This window comes from Parambassis ranga, chromosome 3 (genome assembly GCF_900634625.1).
Source record: "Parambassis ranga chromosome 3, fParRan2.1, whole genome shotgun sequence".
Taxonomy (NCBI): Eukaryota; Metazoa; Chordata; class Actinopteri; family Ambassidae; genus Parambassis; species Parambassis ranga.
The window spans coordinates 9,541,237-9,560,373 of record NC_041024.1 but is presented as its reverse complement, the minus strand read 5'-3'; the positions used below and the strand labels follow the sequence as shown (position 1 = coordinate 9,560,373).

The window sequence follows — 19,137 nt, the reverse complement described above, 5'->3', positions numbered from 1 at the left end:
ACACATTTCCAATCTAATATTCTGTAAGAATTTCAGTTTTGTATACAGTCATCTTTGAGCTAATAGCTGCTAAATAGGCACATTGATTTATTTTTATTTCATACTTTATTTAAATAGCTTTACTGTTAAGACATTGATTTCCTGAAAATGTGCTTATTGATTTTAAAATGCATATTCATAACAACAACCTTTGTGCTTTAAGCAGCTGTTGTTGGTTGTTGTGTCTAGACTCATATGTCTCCTGCTTAGTTCTGTTTGCATTGTTTCTCACAAGTTTATCTCAGCCTGGCGGAGTCTGTGCACAAATGATCCCACAAGTGTCCAGAATATTGACAGCATGGCTTCAAATACCACCTTTAGTGGAAAGCAACCAACTAGAACAGGACCTCTATGCTCTAGTAATCCCATCTGGATTTGGGGATGATTAGTTCCTAAGTTTATGAAGGCAGGCCTTTGTTTTGTTCTTTTGAAACCAAGCTCACATTTTTCAAGACCATAGTAGAAAATGTTTGGCAAGTTTTTTGTTTTTGTTTTTGTTTTATTGTTCTTTCTGTCATATTATTTTGGTATTACTTCTATTTTTATGATGCTGTTTATTTTAGCGTCTGTATTATGGAAAACAGTCAGAAAAGCATGGAAGGATAACAAACTCAAAGTCACAACACCTTAGACATGCAGGTCACACTCGCTGCTCTCAGTCTTATTCATGTCAGTTTATGCAACAGCAGCATCACCGTTTTTCCAAATGAGAAACTTTCTGCATATTTAAAATGATGTGTTCCTATAAAAACAGAGCAGATGAATTGAGTAGTGCACAACCTATAAAATCTAAAATGATCCTAGATTATTCCTTTCAGCTGTCATTCACACCCAAGACAGCACCGCCTTTTAATTGATTGTTTTTTTTTCTTTCATTGCCAACCATTAGTGGTCAGAATTCCACCTACAGCTATGATCACTTCAGTCAATTTATTACATAAACAGAAACTTCAAAGTCAAAATGGCTTACTTTATAGTTGCAAGGCCTCTAAATGCAGAAAAGTCCACGTCTTTGACTTGAACATTGTTATGGCTGTAAATCTTAAAACTTGTTCCAAGCTCTTTACTTGGCTACGGCTTCACATCATGTGGATTTACATGCAGGAAAATGCAGTCCAAAGCTGACATGAGGTGTTTTCTTTGGCGTTTGCCAGCCAGCTGATATGTGCCAGTTGAACTCAGTGTAAACACGTTTGTCTAAAAACAAACCGTGCTGTACAGCACTGATACTTTAATGAACTTTGTGTTTTCTGTGATGTACAAAACAATGGACATAGACTGTGGATAAACATGTTTAGAGTAAAAATAAAGAAATAATAAGCTAAAAATGTTGAAATCGTACCAGAATGCATGATTTAAAATGATTGGGAGAGGGATTTTCACACTTTGATGCTCCTCTTTAATGAAAATAATTTGTGTCTTGTGTATAATTGATATAATAACTTAAAAAAAATGCCTAAAAAAGGCAACACATAGAAATCAACTGGTGCACAACAGGCCTATTTTGTGTTGTAGAGTGTGGTATGTGTGGCCAGGAGGCCAGTGCTTTACTCTGGAGAAATAGGTTTGTGTTGAACTGTTGATGGTGCACCTCATTACTGTAGCTTGGTGCCTCTCTAAGGACTGATTAAGGATTAAGCCCATTTGAGAGTGCCAGCACGTCTGTACTGTATCTTCCTTGTTTCATTATCCAGGCACAGCTCCTTCATCTATAGCTTACTGCATGTGCATGCAGAGCACCAGCATGCCTGCAATGTAGTAGGATCCCTCAGTAAAAAAGTCCCACAGCCTAAGACTGTTCTGCACCGATTCCCCACTGGTGCAGCGACACCCGTTTTATCTTTCTCTTTCTCAAATGTAAATAGGTAGAACTGGGAAAAAGAAAAATCTTTCATGCCACTGCTGGCCGGACTGATTTTAACATCTTTGATAATGATGCCTGATGCTGTCAGTGGCAGAGCAGATATAATATGCAGAAAATGTGTCACACATAAAGTTGCTATATTTGTGTAGTGTGTGTGATAAGTCAAAGATTTACCATTATTTCTGTCAAGAGTTTGCACAGGTGCTGCCTACTATAGCAGCGGCTTTGGCTGCGTGGAAGACAGGTGAAAATACACATCCTGTGTACTTTCAGTGTGTGACAGCCACCACAACACTGAGCTTTTGTGTTTGTCTTTGTGAGTTTTTTTGTCTTCTGATGATGAAATCCAACCAAGTACTTCTTGTGAGCTCCCTCTGCTCAGTGCTCTGCCTTTGATTTATTGCAGAAGGTTGCTCACTTTCATGTTCTATTAATGGTCATGTGATGGTGCACATTTGAAACTTGGTTAACTGTTGATTATTTTATGGCTGTATTAGTAAATTCAGGCTAACAGAGATAGTCAAGGGTCGTTCTTGTGCACTAGCGACAATGTAAGGGTTTAATGGGAGGTAAAGTTCAGTATGAGATGTGTAAGCAGGATTACCTGTTTTACACCGAAATCTGTGTACATATTTTTTAATATTTTACATTTACAAACAAAAGCTCCTTTCCTAACTGCATTTATTCATATATTTAGACACATCAGTTGTCATTCTGTCATGTAAACAGAAGAAACCGCATGGGGAAAAAAACCTGCTGTGACTAGTTGAGCGTAAGAATGCTCAGAGCAAGTCATTGCAGTTGAATTTTGGCCTTTACATTACCGGGGACATTCACTGACTTTTAACCCTTTTAGCCCATTTGTTTAAATTTATGTAGTCTTCAGCTGTGAGTCGTACTCTTTGATGTCTTGTGACTGCCAGGCCCTGCTCTTAGCTATGTGACGCTGCCGTCACAATGCTCAGAAAGAGAAATTGCATCATCTGCAGTGGCAAGTAAAACCAGGTATCTGACAGTCTGTGCTATGCAGTGTGATTGTCACACAGAAAATGTTGAATGCGATACTTCTTTTTAACAGAAGCAACACTGCACTGAACCACATACACCATGGTATCAAACATTATTCAGAAATATTAAATTCTTGCTTAGTATTGCAGTAATATGTTTGTATTGAACTTTTAATTTGAGAGCAGAACAGCATTTTCCCCGTATGAGGCAACTCTGAACAACACTGTTGTGACCGTTTCTGCAATGCTTCAACCTCAGCAGGGTTTTTTTAATTTTATGTTTTGTTTTGTTTTTGCTATACAGAAATTGACTTAAATCAGGCACTAATATTTAACTGCCTGATGCCGTCACTGGGGCTTCATTAAATTGGTAAAACTTGCTTTCTACAAACTGATATAATAGTTTCTGAATTGTCTACTTTCCAATTGATGGTTTAAAAATAAGCACATCTTTCATGATTGTGCTGTGCTGCACTGTGATATAAGGAAACTCCTCCATGAGACACAGGCACTGCTGTATCAAAGTTAAGTCTGTCTCTAGCAGGTGACCGACAGATATTATCCCTTCCCATTTGTGACAGTCTGTCCTCTTTGATAGCCTCAGTGATGAGAATCCCAAAATCACAGGAGATTTCTGATCAAAGACTCAGCTCAGCCATTTTTTTTAAAAAAAAAATCTCAATCCGGTGGCAGTGATGTGTGTAAAAACAATGCTCTGTGTCTCTGTCTTCTTCAGGTGAGCACCTGCGTGTCTGTCCTCAGGGATACACCTGCTGCACGTCTGAGATGGAGGACAAACTTAACCAGCAGAGCAAACTTGAGTTTGAGAAATTGGTGGAGGAGAGCAGTCACAATATGAGGACAACATTTGTCTCCAGGCATAAAAAGTTTGACGGTAAGTTCCAGTGGATTCGCTTCGTTCACTCTATAAATGTGATAGCTAGAATGGCTCTCACTCTTACAGTTGACCGTGCTCTGATGAGTGCTGTCAAATTTGTAAATGCAGACTACTAATGTCATGTTTAATAATTAGTATGGCTTTCATTAATAAGACATGGGCAGATTTGTGGATGACTTCCCCACAGAGCTTTTTTTTAGATCTTCTGTATCCACACGGCTGTCGAGGTAGCTGTCATTTTTGTCTTGTACACGGCATATGACTTTCTGATTGACTGACAAATCAGTTTGCTTTGTACTGCTGGTAGCTGTTGTGAACTTTCCCCCATTACAACTGTACAGGATGGCACTGATGTAGCTTTAAAACATATTGTTGTCAATCTTTACTGTTAGGAGTGCACAGCAAAATCTGAAAATGGTGTTTGACAGCACATACTGTCAAACAGTGTTTCTAGTATTTGTCTCTCTTCCCATTTTGAATCAGGTCTGTTAGGTTTGTATCGCCAAATGCCTGGTTTTGATCAGGGTAGATGTTGGCATTTACAGTAAATAGTAAGTTTGTTGTACAAGCTGTTTAGAAAAGGTTTAGTGAATTACAGCATTGACCCTTTGTAACTGACAAATCTATGAACCAGATGTCTGCAGTTCTGTGATATGTGTGTGCAGGTGGTAGAGGGAACACAGGTCCTTCAATGCTAAAAATGTGACGCACAAACGAAAATCTGCACTAAGTGCTGAAATGAATGCAGCTGGACTTGCTTGAATTTTCTTGAAAAGGTTTCACTTTAAAAGACCCTTTTCAGTTGTAATTGACAGCTGGTATTCCAGGCATTTAACCTTCTTAACTTAAAGAGGGAGAAGTGGAACTCTTCCAGTCCAGTTTCCTGACAGAGAATCTCCACAGATGACAAGAGGACACTTATGTAGTAACCAGATTCCTTTTCCTTGCCTCATCTCACTCAAACTGTGGTCCAGGATAAGATGATATAAGGAAGCTCCGTGTTTCTTTAGGCTTAAAAAATAGGACTAGCCATTATCTTAGGTGTACATTGGTCAAAGTAAGGAAGTGAGTGCAATGCATAAGTGTTTCACTCAGGAGTCTGAGGTTAGAGCCCCCCTGACACCACAAGCTGTTTTTTTTCACCTGCTGTTAGGTTTTGTTTCATTCATAACATAAAACAAATGTTGAGCGGCCTCAAGAAGCTGCTATTGATTCTATGAAATAAAAGCTAACGAATAAAAAAATATTATCTTTAGATGTGCAGGAAATTTAGAAGCTATAAAGCTTTCTGAGGAATGGATGTAATACAAAAGAAGGCAGAAGAACCAATAATTACAACATAAAAAAAAGATTCAGCTCTTCTTCTGCTAAAACTTAATTGGTAGCCATACATTTCACAAGCTTTGCTAGACTGTTTAAGATGTGCAGTCAAATACTGTGAGGCTGGAGCGTATTTCTACGTTAATAGCACCATTTTAGGACCTCCAGAATAATGTTCATATTGTATATCTGCACATTTATATAGTGCCACTGGTGACAGAATCAATTCCATCTACACATGCCCATATGGCCAGGCCACTCAACATCACATCCCTTCCCATTGCGTTAAGCTCCATCCACCTCGTGGGGTTTGAATCATCCCTCATCAATTTTACATGCCCTCATTTCTGTCCCCAGTTATTTATAGGGCCCTATTATGAAAACCTTAACTTACTTTTTGATTACTGACTGCTTCCCCTGGAGGCCTGTGGGTTTTGATGCATTATTGAGCAATCCTGAAGCCATAAATGACTGTTGCACACTAGAATTAAGGTTCGGGTGTTCTGAATGTCCAATCATCTGGCCAAGGACTCCTTTTACCCTAACTTTAAGTATGTCTTGTGTTCTCCCAGAGAGACCTGGGAGATTGTGGTCATATTCTAGTCTGACAGATCCACAGCATAGAGGAAGAAACACACAGCTGACTTTACAGGGCTGCACTGCTGCATCTTTTCAGTTTATACACACTCTTGCATAGATGTTTTTGTTGCTGCCTTGGTGCTCTAAGGTAAACTGAATTGAGATTATATTTGCTGCATTTATACGTGTGCATTTTAGGGACACACATAGAGATACCCGATGTTTGAAACAGGAAGGAGGTTGGTTGCATCACATCTGTTAAACATTAATTGCAGTGGATGAACCATGATAAAAGGGGTCTCATGCTCAGTCATTTGATTTGAGACTGAAACCGCTGTGCAGGGTGGCCACGGACGTCTTTGATATTTGGCCTCATGTCATACAGTATATTTAAAATGTCACAACACGACATGATTTACTCAGTCAACCAGTCTATGATGTTGTAAGTTATTTTACCAGTAAGGTATAAGAATTGTTGCAAAAAAAATAAAAAATCATGACAGAAGAATATGAAGCAGCTATAGCATTATACATTATACAGTTACAATCCTCCTGTGCACAAAAACACAAGGCTCCACAAAAACATTATCTGCAGGCGAGTCAAGGAGTCATTAGAACATATAAAAATTGCCCTAAATGTAAATAAATAAATGTTTTAGCATGCATCATTACTCTTTTTTTGCTCATCCTCACACTGAGAACATAAAAAGAGGTCGATATTTCAGGGCCTATAGTATGACCGACATATGAGTGTGACAGAGAGAGAGAGAGAGAGAGAGAGAGAGAGAGAGATGTAACCTTGTAAAGTGTGTTTAATATTACAAAAGTAGGTTTTTTTTGCCTAAAACTAACCACAAGGGAAAGGTGTACCATAGGAGACCGAGCCCCAGCTTCCAGTGAGAGCCTGTAGTAATGTTAAACCCAGCATCCACTCCTCTGCCTCTCTCTGAGCAACAGAAATTCCCCATTTAAAAAAAATCTCACTCCCTCAACAAATTGATATGTATGATGTGATCAAGTCTGACTTAATGTTCTAAAGAGATGTCGAGCCCATTTAATCTCTCTATCACTTTGCTTGAAGCTGCAAAATTTCAACCTTTATTGTAAAGTATGCTTTTGTTTTATAGATGTAACATTACCTTGTCAGCATTTTGACGTTTGTTGGTACTTCTTTGGAAGTGGTTAAAAAAGAAGTTTGACTCGTGTATCTCTTGTTTTACCTTTCTGTTTGACATTTTCTCTGATTGTACGGTAGATGCTCATTAGATTCAGTTTGGCTGATGCCTTTCTCTTTTCTCAAAAGACCTCGACGAGCGATTACTGTGTGTGTGTGTGTGTGGTTGGTTGACTAAAGTCTGCGTTGAGCAGCAGCCTTGGTTGACTGAGTTCTTTGATCCTGCCTCAGTAGAGCTTCGCTGCTCCACGTTGAGAGCTGCAGTATCCCTCATTCACTTCAACAATCCCTCTTTCACACCCAGCCTAAACCAAGACTGACTCAAACACAACACCCCATTCTCTCTAATCTGTCCTCTCTTCAGATTCACAAGCTCCAACTAAGCTGGCAAACACAGAAAAAGCTGCACTGTGGTTATTGTATTGCACAGATTTATTCTTTTATCAGTAACATTTTATTTCCAGGTGAAGAGGCTCTTATATCTAACATTTTTTTGACAGTTGGCAGCCTTTTTCTGGGCTTGGTATTAATTGATATGCTTTTACATTAATCCTTCTGTTTTTACACCACAGAAGTCTAATGATTTAGAGAACAAATGTCAGCTAAAATCATTGACTCTTCATCACGTTGTGCATGATACTGTGGCCTCTTTTGTGCAATGGGAAAAGACAACGCTTTGATGGGAAACCAGAGAGAATGATGAGTCACAGTCAACAGTGCACTTCACAATCGACCTCATTAAAAAAACAACAGAAACGTGTTGTAGCTTATTAAATCAGCTCTCTTATCATGTGAATCTATGGACAATAGACACCCTTCAACTTAAACACATTTTCCCCTCATTAAGCTAAAACTAGAATAATTGCAAGCAAGAATTAGCAACTTGTCAGCTGTTTGATCCTCATTATCCAATCAAGTGCTCTTTGCAGCTCTACTGTAGGTGCCCACCCCCACCACCACCACCTTTTTAATCCTTTTGACACCCATGATTAAAATATATATTAAGATGTCAACTATTAACTGCAAATTAGTCATATAGCAAATAATTCGTCAATGGTTTTCAAATGTTTTCAAAGTGCTCGAATTGAAAATTAATCCATGCTGTGCAAAATCCACAGTCTATTTTGATATAGTTTTAGTTGCCTCCATAGTGAGGGGGGGCTGGTTTAAATGATTGACACAGTGATGAACCATTACTTGTATCATAGAGGGAGACTATTGGTGGCGTCACTGCAGTGTTATTTTTTTGTATATTTGATTGTTTGTTTAAGAAACACAGCGTTTATAATCTGTTTTCATTTAATGCACTATGTTGGCAGTTCTGCATTTTCCCACAATGTTTATTAAACTCAAACATAATATCTCACCTGCTGACAGGAAATAAACACAACATTGTAAATATTCCAAATTCAGATTTATTGAATTAAATAGTGCATCCAAGACCACTTATATTCTGGTACTATATGTAGATATATAAAACCTCTGGTAATCTACAAACTTTCCCAGACATCACACACTCAGATGCTTTACATTTATAATTCATGTTTGACAGTCATTGAAGTACTTACCAACTGAAATTTTGAAAATGCCCACAATTCATAGCTGACATCAAATGGTTACATCAAAACTTGATCTCAAAGGTCCTCATTATGCTACACTCAGCCCACTTCAGCTCTGGAGTAAAGAACCAGAATTATAATCACTAGTTTTGTCATTGCAAGCATCACGATCCTTTAAAAAAGTCAATGATGAGTTCCCTGCTATAGTTCATCCTTAATACTCCTCAGTTTGACACATTATTGGCTACGTCTTTTTTTTTCTTTTTTTTCCAAACTTGAATGATGGTTTGAACACATTTAATTACTTCACACTCACTGTTCTGGACTGAGTACTTGAGTTTGTGGGCTGGTTTGTAATTCCTATTATCCTTTGTGCATAATATAATAGCCAGCATTATTAATTTATACCATGAATAAATTGAATAAGAGGACTGCACTTGATTCACAGTGCAAGATTCTGACAAAATTTGGCCCCATTTGGATGTTAAACCTCTGAAAGCTTGGCTGCTATGGTCAGCTGGAGGCAAACTGTGAGAATTCATTGAGCTAAACCAAAATGTACAAAATCTCCTGGTAAATAACAGAACTTTTAATATGTGTACAAGTGTAAAGCTTGTTCTGATCCCCACAGGGTCATCATTGTTTGTCTTATCCAGTAGCTAAAAATAAAATATATAAAGCAGTAACTATATAAAAAAAGTCTAGTATTGAGGGTTGTTGCAGTTTCCTTCATCTTAAAGGCAAAGATTGTAAGATTGTTATGCATTGTGTCTCCTTCCAAAAGGACCAACTAATCAGGCACACAAAGAAAAACGACTTTTCCAATGTGAGAGGTTAAAACTTTCAGGCAGTTGAATGTCATTTTAAAGTGTAAATATTAGCATATATATACTAAAATGTTGGAAAACTACAAAACAAATTGCAGAGCTTTGTTGTCTTTATTAAAATATAAAATGGCACAAATATGCCTCTAGGGCTTTACTTGCACCATATGATACCCTAGATCTACAAAAACTGCCCTAAAAAACTTAATGGGTAAAAAATAGAAGAAACCATGACACTGACACCATGACTCTAAACCCTACTCCTCCCATTACACAGGACATAAAACAAATGTTAGGACACAAAGGACACCACAGGACTTGGTTACCATTGGATGGCACAAGACCTTTATTACACAGGAGATGACACTAAATTACACACTGGGCAGGACACTGGTGAGGACAGGGCATGCATTGATTTAACCCCAACAGTTGAAACCTCTGTGACAGTTGCATGTCCATTTCTAATGAAATCTAAAACCATGTGGACAAGCCAGTTCCTGGAAGTGTTCATAAATAAATAACCTCTGTTTTGGTGTCCCTGCGTTATAAGTGAATGTCAGGAAGACTGTAAATCTCAGAGGACTGAGGGAATGGGGTCTGTCCGGCAGTGCTTTAGCCGAGAGTTGGTGGCAGCCTCCATCATCTGGCACGGGCTGCAGCCCGGTGTCACTTTTGTACTTCAGGATGGATGGCTCTGTGTGGCCCGGACACTGTTAACTCCGTCCCACTGGTGAGCTTCAAGGAGAGGCTACGAGAGGTGTGCCTGTTCACAAGCTGCTGCAAAAGGAGGAAATCCACAACGCTGCTGCAGTCTTCTTTTCAATATATTTATTACATTTAAACTTTGTGTCAGATATTGAAACACATACACTGTGAAAACTCACTTATAAAAAAAATCCTATCCTCTGGATATTGAGTTTGCTCAGGCTACAGCTGGGATCATGGCGTCTACTGGGACAGATGAAAAATGTTACCCTCCTGCTGTAAAGGTGCTGATGTGCTTCCCTGTGTAAGATCCCCACTGTTTCAGCTCCTCTTGATTTCCATGCATCATTTAAGATTGACTGAATGTGGTGACCGAGAGGTTGGCATAATTCTAGTTTAGTATTCACTTGAGATTTGACAGTGAATAATTGGCATGTCTTATTTCACCTATAAATTGCAGCAGGGCCGATTTGACATCACGGGTGCTAAAAAGGGAACGTAGTGATTGTTTTTACGTTGCTTATCAGACATGTTTATAAATCTTCTGCTGCAGTGTTATCTATTCTGTTGGTCTGTCATGATTTTTACAGTACAGTGGTGACTTTACAAAAGCTGACATTACAAAGGATGCAAAAGATGCTTCTTTAGGTACAGTTGAACACTGTTTTTCTTAAAATCAATTATTTATATAGCTGCTACAGCCTCTTCACTAAATAAACATCTTCAGAAAATTATGCTATTTGTTGCCTTGATTTCAAACTCTTGGGTATAACATGACTTGGATGAATGAGAGTGCTGACATCCATCTACTGCTGGGCAGTAATAAGTTGTAGGCACCTGTTTGTTGGTATCAACAAACAGATATATTAGTGCAATATAGTGAAATTCAATGTCATTTTTATTAGGTACTGGAGTTCTATGAAGCAAACTAGGAATAATATATAAATAATATGTGCATATCCACGCACATTTAACTTGACTTGTCCTGTTTTTGAGCAGGCAGCAGATATGGTTGCGTTTCAGTTGTAGACATTTTCAGAAAGGTTACCTGTGTGTGTGTGTGTGTGTGTGTGTGTGTGTGTGTGTGTGTGTGAAACAAAACAGTAATATCTCTTACTTCCACCTAATGGAAGAAAACAGTACAGTAATTCAGTATGTTAGGCCATTTTTCATTGTTAAACAGTAATTTTCAAAATCGAGAATACAATATCTCTATATACCCATATGTGCGTGCATGCAAAGCCCATGTGTATTTTGTGGCTTCATCATAATGCCTATTCAAAACAAAAAGACATTCAACTTAAGTAATATTGTAATATAATATTTTCAAAAAAACCAAGGTCAGTTTGAATGGATATTTAGCACTGCAGCATCCCATGCCATAAAAAATAAAAATAATAAAAAAACTGACCAGTGGTTGACATTTTCAAAGCATCTTTTCAAGATCTAAACAGGAATCCCATGTGTAAACTTGATGTTGTTTTTCTCCTTCCTCTGAAACATTTGTACATTTGTTCGGATGTTGCCTCATTCCCACATCACAGAGAAACCTCACTCATGCACCCTATTGGCCCAGAGGCCTTGGCAGATTTGCTCTCAATCATATGATAGATACAAATGTAAGGTAGACTGAATATTGCAAGTCCAATATTCTCATTCAACATCCACCTAACATCCCTGAGTGTATGAACGAGTGAACACATCTGTGTAGTATTTGTGCCATCTGACCAATAGTGTAGTGCTGCTCGTGCCTTTGACAAAATGTTAACCTTCACTTAGGAATAACAAGGACAGAGAATCAACAATACGCTGTTTTTTTCCCTCCTTGTCTGAACCTCGGTATCTTCAGTCAGGCACAGGTAACACTCTGCAGGATGGATTAGCCTGACAAAGCTCTGCATGGAAGCTTTCATAGGGAGAGGCACTCCACCAGTCAGGTTGAGACAAAGCTGCTTATCCACAGGGTCACAGTAATGTAATGGTGTGTGCAGCCAATTTGCTCCTTGCTATTCAACGGGTGTGAATATCATCCATGGGAGAAAATCACTTTGATTTTCTGAGCCCTGTTAATTGACTTCTCCACTGCTTCTCCACACTGAAGTGTGTCAGATCTTGGAAGACACAGAGATGCCCTCAGCAAAGGTGGCTTTTGTCAATATAATTAACCGAACAGACAAGAAGAACAGTGGCTTTGCCCTCGAGTTTTGGTACTGAGCCAAGTCTGACAGTGGTTAAGTTGGTAACTTTGTATATTACTACTCAGAATTAATTATGTCTCGGCTATGTGTTAGAATAATGGTTCATACTGTGCCATTAGACAGGAAGGCCCATACATTTTTCCCTTGGCAACACATACTATTGAGGTAATATTGCAATATTCATTGTATTCATTTAGGGAAAAGTGTGGCAAGAATACTGTTAGTATTTCAAAGATTCCGTGCTTAAATTTTATGATGGAGGTCCTACATAAATACATTTTTGATAATCAGGCTTTGAAGCTCACATAAGAGAGTCTTACAGTGTTATCAGGCAAAGTAGAAAGAAATTTAAATTACTACACGGCAGCAGGATGAAAGATAGAAAACATTGGTGCTTACATCAATACACTGCAACCCCACTGCTGCCAGTTCAGACTGTGGTTTGTGTGTGGGATACTAGGAGCAGCCTTTGGAGCCTCAAAATGTTAGCATAGATCAGTGCTGAGGAGCGGCTACATAAGTAGCATCATTTCTTTCTGTCAGCACACCTACTAGTTTTTTTGTTTTTTGATAATTTATAATTTTTTTTTCTTCAAATCCGAAATCTTAAATATCTTAAGATATTTAGTCTTGCCCAGCTCTGTCCAGAGCCACATTGTTTTAGCATAATGTAAGCTTTTAAATTGGATATATTCTGTGCTTACCTATGAAGACCAGTTAAATAAGTTTCATTTGAAGCATTCATTCAGATTTTTGAAAAGCCTTGAAACCTCAATATGCTTAGTATGGTCTATTATATAGGGCCATCAAATACACAGTTCAAGTGACTCGTTAGAAACCACTTGTGCATGCACAACATTGGACACTGAGCTTATACTGTTTGACAGCACTCAACAGTGATTTTTATCTTGTGCTAACACAGAGCTCTGAGCAGTGTGAGCACAGAACAGTAATTGCCATGCAGGTATCATCCTTGAAATGGGACTCCTTTTTTTGCACAGACTGATTATTTTATGATGTTACTCACACACAGTTTTGTTCTGTGGCCCACAGACCTCATTGTGTTGCAGTTAGGTAAAAGTTAAGCTATACATTTATATTTACACCTTGATCCCACTTTGTTTTTGATCATACATGACAGGTTCTAACTTTGAAAGCTTGAGGGTGTGCCCTAGTTCTATCCTTCAAATTGACAGATTACATGGGAGTGTTTAATATGTATTACACCAGTGTTTAGCACGTTTTAATATTACATTTGCAAAAAATCACAAACACCAGTGTAATCAAGGCGTGTTGGATAATAATCAGTTTTCTATTTTGTGAGGCATTTTCTGCTGGATGAAGCCAGTGGGTGATGATGGGATTACAATTATGCAATTGATTATAACGCTAACTCAAACTGAAGCACAGTCCCGTAAGATTACTCTTCAAACACTGTTAGTCGGTGTGCACTAGACACTGGGTGGAGGACACTGGCAATGTTTGCACGCTGCAGTTCTTCCAACACCCTCAATATTTAGGCGGCTCTTGTGGGAGTTTGCATTGTTGTGTTTTTGTTTGTCTCATAATGTAGGTGTGGTAAGATTATATCATAAACAAATCAGCCTGCACGAAACTTAGTATGCTACGAGTTCATTGCAATGAAGTAACAGTAATTACATTCCAGTCTCTTCCTTGCAAAATAACAAACAGCTGTATTTCATCTCATGGTGCTGACAGCCTGCTCTCAGCTCCGGGACGTTGCCTAGAAGAGAAATTCAACTAAGTATTCAGCAGAGAAACAAAGCAAGGTCTTAAACCCATAACTCTGCAGGTGTGTCAGTCTGCTTCAGAACATTTATCTTTTGGTTTCTCTGCAAGCCTGGCTCTCTCATTTGGCTTCCAGAAATGCACACACACACACACACACACACACACACACACGATGTGAAAGCTTCTGTTACAGGCTTTAACAAAACTTCTCTTGATCCTGTCTTTTGTACCTTTCAGATTCCAGGGTTAGTCATACAGTGAGCTGGAGTTGTCTTTGATCCATGCAGGATTTTTTTTTTACCTTGTTTTGTTACTTTTGTCACAAATCCGACATTTGGAATAAAAGCATGCAATGTTATTCAAGCAACCACAGTGCTACAAGGCAAGTCAGTACACAGGAAAATCAGTAAACACAGGACCGTTAATCAAGCTAGTACAAAAAAGCGACAAGCAAATGTTTGAGTGCTGTGAGTCTCAGTTCTTGGAAGAGACTCGGTGGAGGTCAGCAGCAAAGACAACGCTAAAAGGGATGCTGTTTTTTTTTTAATGCTGACTAACAGGAAGAGTCTGTCAGTTGACAGACTGGAGTGATGGGCTGAAAAATGGTCTAAAGGAAGTAGCGTGCTGTGATGGGTTACTGGGGTCAGTGTTATACTCCCTTTTGGACACGGACAGCTGCAGATACCACAGACACATAGTTGTTCCTGTTATACTACTTCCTTGTCTGCTTCGAGGAGGTGTTTAAAACATGTAGAGTAGATCATCTCCTGCATGCTGTCACATAGTTTCTTTCCAAAGTTTGAGTAATTTGCCTGCATATGGGTTTAAATTCAAATTGTACATATAGTTGTGTGTATGTGTAGTTGGTGTCCTCAGTAGTGAAAAGAACAAGCCTTGGCTGCACGTTCTGATGAAAAAATTCATAAGAAGGGGCCTAGCATGCCCTCAAGTACTACTTCCAGACACAAAACGCCCACCTAAGAGACGGTTTGTCCACTGTGAACAAGATAATATTTCACTCTACTGGTCAGTGTTGCTCTTAGCCTGGACTCACTAGGAGGATACAAAAAGTCTCTTATGTGTAGGGTTGAGTTGCATTAAATTATTATAGGGATGTTATTGTATCCACTCTCTCGGAGTGCTGGCGTACATTGTGTGTGTACACCACAGCAAGTACTGCATGCTGCAAAAATCCCCTCCTCAGTGGACTGTGCATACAGAGGACTGAAAACAGTAAATTCTGTTGGTTTTACAAAGCCAGAGAACTCATTTAAAAAAATAGAAAGTGGGATATGTTTATCATACTGTTTGATTTTCCTTCCTTGATTTTTTTTTCATACAGTTTTCTGCATCTTCTTTCCATTTAGCCCACAGAGGGTCGGGGAGTATCTCAACATTGAACTGGATGTGGGGAACACCCTTTATTAATATTAAATGTAGATCTTAAATTTCTCTTGGCTTCAAGTTTCTGCCTTACAGCATCTATTCCAATACCCAAATATGCATGCTGTGTCTCATTAAATCTGAAGTACGACCTTGTGTGGAAGGAGAACAATGTCCGTTCCTCACTGTGAAAGTGAGGTGTGAGAATGCGCTCTACTTTTCTCATTTCTAAAACTCTTCAAGCCTCATTAACTATGAAAACAAGCCAACTAGCTGCTGTGAATGTTTTGTAGCATTTGCTTGAGCCAAGAACGAGCTCTGTCCCGCACAGAGGGAAACGGTCTCTGGCGGAGCGGGCGATCGCTGAGGCAGACGAAAAATGGAAAAAAAGTTTTAGGGTTTTTTTGTGGTATCTCGTGCTGAGTGGAAAGGTTTATAGTTCACTGCAGTGTGGGCAGTCAAAGTATATGATGTGTGCGCTGTTAGATCTGAGCCAAAGATTTTTAAATACAAAGATTAAAAAAAAAAAAAAAAGTATTTTAGCTCATTTTAATCTTTAACCTACAAAAATAGCACTTCATTCAGTTGCAGGTCTGTGGGGGTTTACTTAAGCACAGTGTGGCTTTGGACTAAGTTCCAGATTCAGGAAGTCATGCTAATAATGGCATTCATGTTTTTTTCTCAGTTGTAATGTCAAATAAGGTTATTATCTTCATTTTAGCCAGCTAGCACATTGTATGCGTGTATTGCTAAGGATTATGGGAGTATGAGTAATGACTGATTTTCATGTTGGTACATTCAACAGTTAAGACTTTTTACAAAGAGGCAGATATTTCACATCTAAAAATGAAATCACACCTGCAGTTATTTGACACGGTTTCACCCCTTCCCACTTCCGACAAAAAAGCCAGTGGTCGGTGGCTTTTTTGTCCTGTGTGAAAGGGGCTCATTATTCATCTTTCTGGAACCAGGGAGGTCAGTGGAAAAATTCATGAAAATCCACCCGGTTGTTGTTAACCTATGTCAGTGCGGACTGTCAGAATGACCCTGCCGACTTAACGGCAAAGATGAAACTGCTCTCACAAACACTTTGCAACATTCTATTGCATTTGTTTAGTTTATTTCTTGCTACTTGTCTGTTAAGAGTGATGATAAATAACTGTTGGCCACCTTGATTACATATATACATCATGTTCAGAAAACCTTTCTCCAGATAGAAAAGCACCAACTCTGAAAAACAAAGCATTCATAAACAGTCTACAACATTCCCAGCAGACAATCTCAGTGATGAGAGCAGGCTAACAACTTGTGATCTGAGCCAAGTGTTTATCCTGCATTTCTTCGACAGAGTTAGCAGGCTTACAACATTTTTACAGCCCGTAGCTGTGTATAAACAAAAGAAAATTATTCTCGGCTTCGTTCTTTCGTTGTGTTCGTATGCAGTGCACACTCAGGCTTTTTTTTGTTTTTTTTTTTAAATTCCCTTACCTGAACTTCTTAAATGTGGATCCCCTATTCCAGTTTTCTTTTCTTTGCAGTTGAAGTGATACTGATACTTTTTTTTGCAGTTATCCAGGGGATTCAGTGGTGAGATGTCATAAAAAAATAGTGTTTTGTGTTGAAGGGAATGAGAAATGGGTCTGCGTGGATGAGATGTAATGCACAAGAAAAATGAAACTCACCAAAGGTTAAACAGGCCAAAGAAATGTCATCAAAATGCCACTTAAACATGATTTGGCCTTTTGGATTCTTTCATCGCATCAAACTTTGTGCCAGCCGTGTGGCTTGAATATGAGTGAAAATCCAGCGTGGTCTTCTGAAAAGGTCGATCCAGATCTTTTTTAAATAAACCCTGGCTTTAAGATAAAACAGAGGAATGTAATTTATGCATCAGAGAGCATGATGATAAAAACACGAACAGGTATTTGATGATTTAATCTGTCATCTGGAATTACACTTTTGCATTTAAATTAAAGGACTGAACTCAGAGGCAGGCAAGCGAAATAAATAACTCCACACTTTTTCTCCCTATAGCACAAGTAAAGTACAAATAAACTCTTTCTTCATGAAATCTCTAAGAGGTTATGTTTTATGTGTTATTGTGAACCTATTAATTAATGGCTAATGCACACAGGAGAAGTGTGATTTAATGGAAGCTGTGCTGTTGCAGCTACGCAGTTGACTGACAGGCTTTAAAATGACTGCTTAATTAAATGTTCATACATAGGATTATGCTGCCCACTCTCAGGCACCAGCTGGGTTTCTGCTTCATTTTCTGCATTTAATTTCATGACCTGCTCAGGGCAATGATGCACTAAACACAGGGGCTGCTGTATTTAGGTACATCTGTATGTGTGTTTATCTGGTAAATATGTTGTGATAAAATCGGTTGTTGTCCTTAAGATTGCTACTATAGCAACACACATTTAGATTATGGGTGTTATGTAACATGTACATTTCTGGATTATTAATGCAATAACCCCACTTAGAATCATGTTTACGTTCTTTAATAGAGCTTACACTTGATAATTTATTTCCATCTTTTACTGTGGAATGCATTGAGCTTTACTGCTGCCAGTGTTAAAAGACTTTACAGCCGTAGTTTAAAACGTTGTAATGTGGAGAATGAGAGGTTAGTCGGGTATAAAGGAGAAAGGAATCTAGAAAATTCAGCATCTTTGATAGAAACAGTGCTGCTGTTGCTCTTGGATGTTCCACATTCACGAAAACAATGTTTTCATTGGAGCTAGTTCCTATTGAAGAAACAGTCCCAATGAAAACAGATGCCATGAATGTGTTTGGAAACATCCTCGCTCATACCTAAAAACAATGCAGAGTGAGGCCACCATTGCTGTCAACATCGTTGATGAATGTCTCTCACCTGGATTTGGTAGATATGAAGCAAGACCTGTGTTTAGACAGCTGTTTCTGCCAAACACCACTGGTTATAAAAGCTTTAACCCTGCTTCACCAGAAACCGACTGCAGTGGTTAAAATTCTGTGGTGGGTAAACACACTGTTTTGCAACATTCCACTGCCATGAAAGGAAAAAATAAATAAAATTAATGTTGTAAAAGAATCTGTTTAACTAAAACAGGGAATGTTTGCTAATCCTTACCATTTAGTTTTGTTGCCTGATTCTTACACTGACTGAAATCACATGTCTCTGTGCTGCCTTTCCTAAACAATCAGTACTATTAATTCTGACCTTTATGTATGATTTGAAGTTGAAAAGCACACAGCCGGCTAGTTTTAGGTGTTACCAACTTCTAATTAGTTTATGCCTGGCAGTAGTTCCCACCCCGCGGGAGCCCGGTCTATATCTCACCTTTATTTCCCCTCAGATACCGGACACAATAGCCACTGAAAGTGAGGGATTTCAGCCCTCCTTTCGTGAGCCTCGGGCTGATGGACCCTATTCACAAAAATAAGAGGATCAAACTGCAGTGGGTGCAGTGCAGTCACTCAATACATTAGGAGGGAACAAGGAGAGTGTTTACAAGCATGGTTTCTCCCAAGTTGGGTAAAATATATTGCAGCAATTCAGTTAGGCTTGATGTTTTAGAGTGTGGTTAAAAATGGCAACATATTGAATTATCCCGGTGTTCTTGGCTGTGGTGGACGTGTGTGATTATACTTTATTGTAACAAGAACAATAATAGAAGTTAGTGCAGTTATGCAGTGGTTTAAGAAAAAGCTTATCAGCCAATAAACATCCTATTCTAATTTCTGCATCAAACTGTCATTAACTTCTCAGGCTGTTTTGTGCTGACTGAATCTGAAAGTTCAACAGAAGCTTTAGGATACAATAATGGGAGGATTTTTAATTGCATTG

At 38.6% G+C, this 19,137-nt stretch overlaps 1 protein-coding gene across 1 annotated transcript in view; it reads left to right on the top strand.

The window, feature by feature from the left end:
* LOC114433560 (glypican-6-like) overlaps positions 1-19,137 on the top strand; it is a 98,491-nt gene that overhangs the window by 20,634 nt on the left and 58,720 nt on the right. Inside the window, exon 2 of the mRNA XM_028402206.1 lies at positions 3,647-3,805. Within this exon, the coding sequence (XP_028258007.1) occupies positions 3,647-3,805 (159 nt within the window). The remainder of the gene's footprint in view (positions 1-3,646; positions 3,806-19,137) is intronic.